Genomic DNA, 7,500 nt, shown 5'->3' with positions numbered 1-7,500 from the left:
GCATAAACACTTGTGCTGGCCTGATTGGAAAGGCAATGGTGTAATATGTCTGCCCTTTGCTGCCTCATTGACCACTGAAGCTCTGGCATGCATGTCATGTGACATGTCACACAGATAGCAGGTTTAGTAGTCAAGTATGTACTGCAGAAGGAACGTAGTAAGTGTGGGTGGCTGAATCTGCAAATAAATAGGTTATTTAAAATGCAAGAAACCTCACCTTGTTAATATTTTCATTGTTTTTGCCTCATTGTTAAATATTTAAGATTATTTCATGTCTATTTGCAGTGCATTATTGTCTCCTTGTTTGAAGTCTGTTAGTTGATGCTTGTCAAAATGAATAAAGTCATGGTCAATCAACCTTCCACCTGACAAAGTAACTCGGCATTACAGCAAACCACACGGACATATCGATAATTTTAAAGCATCCATCTATCCATCCTTTTCCTATAGCTACACCGAGGCCCGAATCCACAAAGCTTAATGTGTCCTATTCACAAAGGATATTGCGCTAATGATATGCCACACAGCCACAAGGGGTGACAGCTGATTGCAGTTTGCCTCTGTTTTCGCCGCTAATTGCCACACATGGCAAAATATAAACAAAACACCCAGTTCAAATCACAGCTCAAAACACCGGTCTGTTTTTTTTTCTTTTTTTTTTCTCTCCTTCCTCCACCCTCTTGTACAGTACATATTTCTTTCAACAAAGTTAAAATGTCTCATGTTCCTCATTTTCACCATTTCATTCTAAATGTTGATCATACCATTGAGAGCCTATTTGTACAAATAAAATATATGGATATTCCAAAGTGTTTGGACAAATAAAAATCAAAGTAGACTGAATGTAACATTACCACTGTAAATTGTAACCAAATTATATATTTTATTTAGCATCTCCTTAAAAAAGGAGCTTGTATTTATTTATTTTTATTTATTTTTTAGTAATGTAATACTTTGGGGTAATTTCCAGTAGTTTTTAAGTCCATTACTCCCTTCAGCTGTCATATGCCAGCTTTAAAATCCGATATTTTATTCTGTTTATAACTACCAAATGTACCTAAAGTTGTTGCTTGGGTCAGATCACAGAGGAGGGCCTCGGGCAGGCCCAAGGATTAGGTAAGTATCAGCTGTCTAGACCTCCAGCAAAACACAACAAGAACAACAGGCCGGGTGTAGAGACACAATGGGGAAATACACACAGACTTTTATCATTTTCAGACATCAGACATTTTATCCATGCCTATTCCATCATCAGTGTCAGTTGTTTTCCTGCTCAATGAACATTTAAAGATGGTGAAGTTTGTAAAGGGTCAAGAAGAGCAATCTGGCTTTTGTGGAATGGCTGTTAACTTTCTTTAGGCGCAAAGGGTCAAGGAAGGTGAGCCATTTCTGTTCTGCTTTATCTCTTTCTGTACCATATTCAATTTTTAATGCATGCTCACAGTTCTGCTTTTTTTTTTCCCCCTTTGTGCTTTAAAGTCCTGTCTTTTCCTTTCTGTGTCACTCACAATGAGATGAGTTCCCAAAACACTACAGTGCAAACAAGTGAAATGTGAATATTGCATAGTCTATCTTCCACAAACACGAAGATGTAACTTTCCATTTAGAATACTGAATTTGTCAAAATTTAAGTGGCAGTTTACGTCAGAACATGCCTCCAGAGTACATGACTAATCTTACAGTATCTGTACACACAGACTTGTCGTTCTGATGACACTGACATGGTCAATGATACAGAAACAGTATTTACTTTTGAGAACTGTACTAAAGATTTTGAGAAAGAAAATGACTTCTGCAGGGGAACCATGATGTTTTGCTACTTGTACCAATTGTTTTGAGAAATGCACTTCGGCCTACTGTTTTACGAATTCCCATTCTGATCTGAGAAATGTACCAAAGCGACTGAGAGAAAATTGAATTACTTTTCAAACGTTTTGCATGCAGACTTACCGGTATATGTGTTGTGAGACAATACAACAGTTAAGCTATAATGCATTTTCATCAACATAACATAAGCAGGGTTTTTCCTGTGTACAAAATTCAGAGGCAGCCACCTCCACCTAATTTGCTCACCACCTCGAGCCTGAGCCACTGATACCGCTCAACACAGCGCTCCAGCTGTGTTGATTGAGCTCGGCAGGAACGCATTGTAACTGCAGTTGCAGTGTTGCGCCATTATGGAGGCACTATATCAACAGCAGTGCACCGGAAAAACCTGAAGCAACAACCGAAGAAGAAACAGATCATCGAGCAAGCGTTTCACGTGCCCATTCCTGGTTGTGAGGCAGAGGTGGCTCGCTCCAGCCATCGCCAAAGTCATAAAAAAAGTTTATGCAATAAACATAATAGTGTTTTACAACAACGCTGAACTATATTTACATTTTAATATGTACTAGTGGTTGACTCTTTTATGATTGTAGTTAAAAAATGACCAAAATTTATTTCAACTTTGTGTTCATATAATTTCTCATTTCTAGTCACTGATCATAAAATGGCTGCAGCATAATGGTATCGGTCACCACCGTGAGTACCAATACCTTAATTAAAATAAGACTGGTATTGGCACCGATACCTAGCTGGTATCGTTAGTCACCCATCATAGTCGGGGATACCACCTCTGCCTCAATATGAGCCATGAAAAACCCTGACATAAGCAATTGATATTGATAATGTCGGAAACAACATAGATTATACAGAATCATTTGAATGGATGTGCCAAAGCATTTGCAACTTGATAAAAGAACTGCTTTTGTTGACGTGCACAAGTGATGCAGAGGGGAAGTGTGAACAAATAGTTTTGTTAATTTCAATTCTGATGTGAAAAATATCCCAAAGCGACTGAGATAAACTGTAATAATGTTGTACTCAACTAGCAAAATGCAATTCTGTGGAAATGCCCAACTACACTTAGTGTCTTTGAGCAGAGATTCGTTTAGTCTAAAAAAAACAAAACCCAAAACATGTTTAAATATATATATTTACCCCGTGTCACAGTGACACTGTCACTTCAAATGCCAGGGAGGTAAAGCGTTTGCCATAGAGGGCAACCACGGCGCACATCCCAAGCACTGCAGTTACAGTATATGTCTGTTAGCACCCTCTACTGGTAAGCCGTCCATACAACAGTTTATAGCGGTTTATTTTCACAGACAACTATCTGAAAAATTACATTATGCTTAACTTTTACAGTGGTCTATTTTCCCTGCCATTTTTTAGGCTGAAAGTGGAGATTTGATAACATTGTGTGACTGTAAAAGATGCCAGCATGAAAGTATGAATGAAAGATGAGTGGATTCTCTGCAACAAAATAAATTACATCTTAATGTATTTTACATTGACACAATCAAAAAAACTTTTTTTTCTGTATATCTGTGACTATTTTTTCCAATGTTTTCAACTAAAATCCAGGCTTTCTGGGATGTAAATTAACTATTTAATTTAAATGGATAATTTAATTTTCAGTTTCAGTCATTTAAGTTTGACTTAAGAAATCAATAGCAATAATCAAGTTTGAATATATGGCATATTTAATATTTATGTCTTTTACTTACATATATATATATATATATATATATATATATATATATATATATATATATATATATATATATATATATATATATATAATATATATATATATATATATATGTTTGAAATAACATATCCTTAAAATGTTTACTTATCAATGTTGCAAGTAACAGTTAGCTACATTAAAAAATAATAATAATAATGCTACGGTTACCAGAGCACCGTACATACAGTAACACCAGTGACACAAATGTGAAGATGGCAGAACGGTGATATTTCAAACAAATGTTATTTCACCTCAAGTAATTTCACATTTAAAAATAACAATTAAAAGATATAATTAGTCAATATGATCTTGACCAAAAGATCTAAAATTCATGGATTTGATAAAACATGAAATACATGAAATTTATTCATTCAAATTCACTCATGGAAATCCCCCCCCCCCCCCCCCCCTTCTTTTTCTAACAACGGCGTGTGTGTGTGTGTGGGGGGGGGGGGGGGGGACAAATTTTATTTCTTATTCATAACATTGTTCATAACATTTTTCTTTTGAGAAAGCCTTGGCCACCCCTTGGTCGCCCCATGGGCAAAAGTCTAGCTTCGCCACTGTGACCAGCACACAGTACCGCGGACAACTCCATTGTACTAAGAATGAATTGATGGATGGTAAAATCTAAAATTCATGTTAATGGAATTGGGTGAAAGATGGACAAATGGCAAAAGGGGTCAATATGACCCACAGTTCTGATCCAGACCAGAGTGTACCCTTTATGTAAGGAATAGTTTCTAAAGTAAAGTCATAAAGACACTCGGATGCATTTTTATGAAGGGAAATAATGAACGGCTTTTAGTGCTGAAACCAACTAACCCCGTTGACAGTCCTGTACGTTTCCTGTTTTGTGCTCGCGCTCCAACCAGCAGAGCGCGTGCATGTTCTCTAATCAACACACACAAGAAGCTTGCTAGAGTTAAGATGGCGGCATGTGGGTGAGGAGGCTGGGCTCTAAACTCGAGTTTTCTCACCATTAAACGATTCCTATGAATCCGAAAATATACAGTAGTCGAAAGAACAACAACCTCTACATCTTTCGCACGCCTGGGTGTGATTTAGGATTGCCCCCATGACATCTATACACTTCGTGGTTCACCCGTTGCCCGGGACTGAGGATCAGCTCAATGACAGGTATTTAGTCGTGGCCCGTGGAAAATAATTGTCTACCGTCTTTTTCAGCGGCTTATGTTAAACAGTGCTGGAGGTACAGTTTGTGAACGACGCTGACGCTGTCATGTGCGTCAATTATCCCTTCAACAAAGAAAATGTCCAATTACTAGCGGTGCGACTAGGCCTGATATCTTGAACAATCCTCTTTAGCTTCTTGCTATCTATACTGACGGTCGTTCCTACTCGCCGCCAGCTGCTAACCCGTTTACCTTAGGTTAGCTATCAGGCTAGCTAGCTGCCTGCATTTCTGGAAGGATTGGCTCACAGTCAAAGTTGAGATGGACAATGCGGGTTGGGGGATGGGGTAAAAAGAGGGAAATAAAGCTCGCAAAACACGTCGTTATCCCGAATTCATAAGCTTTTCCTCTACACTACACCTCATACATTTTGACGCGTTAAGATATTTGTATTGTGCGTGTCTTATCGATAATCCGCATCAATGAAGAAGCTAACGTTAGGCTAGTTAGCTCAAGGCTAATGCTAATAAGGTTCCAAGCTTTTGTCAACGCGATACATTTAGATACTGGGGGGTTTCGTGACGTATGCGGGGGACCATTAGCCAACATCCTTAGTCACTTTATTTTTTGCCTGTGACTGACCTTTGATATAAACATACACAAAAGCTGATTGTATGTGAGCGAAGTTATTTCACGACAGTCGCCCAAGGTCCAGGAGAGAATGTTTTGTATTATGTTTGTTTTCATAATTTATTTTCTCTGCTTGCTAGACTACATAAAGGCCGTTTTATTAACAGTACATTAAACTGCACAAGATAGTCGAGGAAAGTGCACACTCATGCTTGCATCATAGTACTTATGAATGTTTTCCATAGGATGTCCTCAGCAAATGTGATTTTAGTTGATGATAAATTGGTTTATAAAATCCACTAAGATACTCGAAAGACAGAGGTTCAGAAGTCACAATTTTTCTAGTGAGTCAATGTCCATTTATTGAGGTTGCTCAGGCCACATGCGATAATACTGAATATTCAAGATAAAATGTCCTTATCATTCGAAATGACAATGAAAATACAAAACAAAATACAGTATAATTTCAATTTTGACATTTAAAATATTTGATTGAAACAAAACATGACCTCTAGCATTAGAGCTTGGATGAATGATGTTTGACTTGATTCGCAGCTTGAGGTTTTCTAGAGGAAAAAAAAAACTTGCCATAGTCCAACAAATGGAAAAATACAATTTTATCTAAATGGTAAATAGGGTACTCTTATATAGCGCCTTATTTATATCATACAGTGTCCAAAGTGCTTATAAAAGCCTCATATTTTGGCACAACATACTTGAAAACATTTTTTTTTTTTTTTGGTTTAAAATAACTTACTTTTAATCACCAGGATGCCTTGCCATGGTTAATGGTAGAATTATTATTATTTTTTTGGTTCCATTTTAAATCCATCCGCATTCTGCCATACTAGCCTTGTTCTAGCTAATGCAAAGATAGCTGGGGACTGGGGAATTTGTCTCTCCAGTCCTGCGTTTAAACTTGCGACGCAAACTCCCTTTGTTTGTTGCTAGGACGGTGTGAGAGGCCAACAATGAATTAACAGCCATTGATACACTGCCGAGATGGGCTTCACTGACCGTGCTGATTTACAGTTAATTTAATACTCGTTAGCTGGTTTACTACACCCACACACTTCCGGGATCATTCTCAATCGTGCAATCCCCACGTGCATATGTCACATTGAGTTGCCATTCTGTCATTGTGACAATGTTAACTCATTCGTTGTAAATCCCAAATTCTTTTTTGTGTGTGTGTGTGTGTGGCCAATCATTGTGCACTTGCCGCAAGGTGGGCATCGTCATAGACAGTAATTGCCGATTAATGGAAGTGCCTCGCTCTGCAAACCACGATAGTCGCTACTCGCTAATCTTAGCAAAGCAGCGCCACAAAGTGAAGTTTGATCGCCAGATTATGTCCAGTCATGTGCAGAGCCGCAGACAATAACACTGTGCTGATGGCAACTTTATTCATCATAGAATAAATGCTGTAACACTGCCTGCACTGTATCGTTATTAGGGATTTTAGCATACGATTGTAGTCTGAGAATAAAATACGGTTTTACGGTTATTCTTATAGACAGAGGTGTGTAGTAATAAATAAATAAATATATATATATATATATATATATATATATATATGTGTGTGTGTATATATGTGTATGTATATATATATATATATATATATATATATATATATAGGGAATGGGCACTATTGTATAACAGGTATGTACCGTAAACCGTGTACCGTATACACCTGATTATAAGCCGCACCCACTACATTTCTAAAGGAAAAAGCATTTTGTCCATACATAAGCCACACCTGACTATCAGCCGCATGTGCCCACATTAAAAATGAGATATTTACAAAGAAAGACGGTGCTATGTAAGTAAGGACCAGTGACCACTTTCATTATTGTAAGCAGAAGATCTCGCTTACCCACTTCCAACTCGCAGAATGCAGGCAAGTCATTCTTCCCCATGCCATGTACAATCACGGTGTCACGGCAAAATTAAATCACCATGTAGCAACAAACTAGAAAGCACTACCAAAACCAATACAACAACTAGACCACTAACTAGAAGAATAATTATCATAGAACATGCATTTTAAACACCCTTTCAATCGCCAGTGCCACAAAGCATGCTGGGAGCGCCTCCAAGCTCCCAGCGACGCTACACATGGTAGCATGCCATTAGCAGTATGCTAAAACATACGCTAGC

At 37.9% G+C, this 7,500-nt stretch overlaps 2 protein-coding genes across 7 annotated transcripts in view; both read left to right on the top strand.

The window, feature by feature from the left end:
- LOC144022644 (antizyme inhibitor 1-like) overlaps positions 1-362 on the top strand; it is an 11,922-nt gene extending 11,560 nt beyond the window's left edge. For all 3 annotated transcript variants that reach the window (XM_077527615.1, XM_077527613.1, XM_077527614.1), the window contains exon 12: positions 1-362. This exon is cut by the window's left edge and continues 481 nt beyond it. The gene's annotated coding sequence lies outside the window, so the exon portion shown is untranslated.
- Positions 363-4,470: 4,108 nt separating this feature from the next.
- ubr5 (ubiquitin protein ligase E3 component n-recognin 5) overlaps positions 4,471-7,500 on the top strand; it is a 53,739-nt gene continuing 50,709 nt past the window's right edge. For all 4 annotated transcript variants that reach the window (XM_077526283.1, XM_077526282.1, XM_077526281.1 and 1 more), the window contains exon 1: positions 4,471-4,714. In XM_077526283.1, the coding sequence (XP_077382409.1) occupies positions 4,653-4,714 (62 nt within the window). In that variant the 5' untranslated portion in view covers positions 4,471-4,652. The remainder of the gene's footprint in view (positions 4,715-7,500) is intronic.

This window comes from Festucalex cinctus, chromosome 7 (genome assembly GCF_051991245.1).
Source record: "Festucalex cinctus isolate MCC-2025b chromosome 7, RoL_Fcin_1.0, whole genome shotgun sequence".
Lineage (NCBI taxonomy): Eukaryota > Metazoa > Chordata > Actinopteri > Syngnathiformes > Syngnathidae > Festucalex > Festucalex cinctus.
Note: the sequence above shows the minus strand (reverse complement) of the source record. Positions and strands in the feature narration are given on the sequence as shown.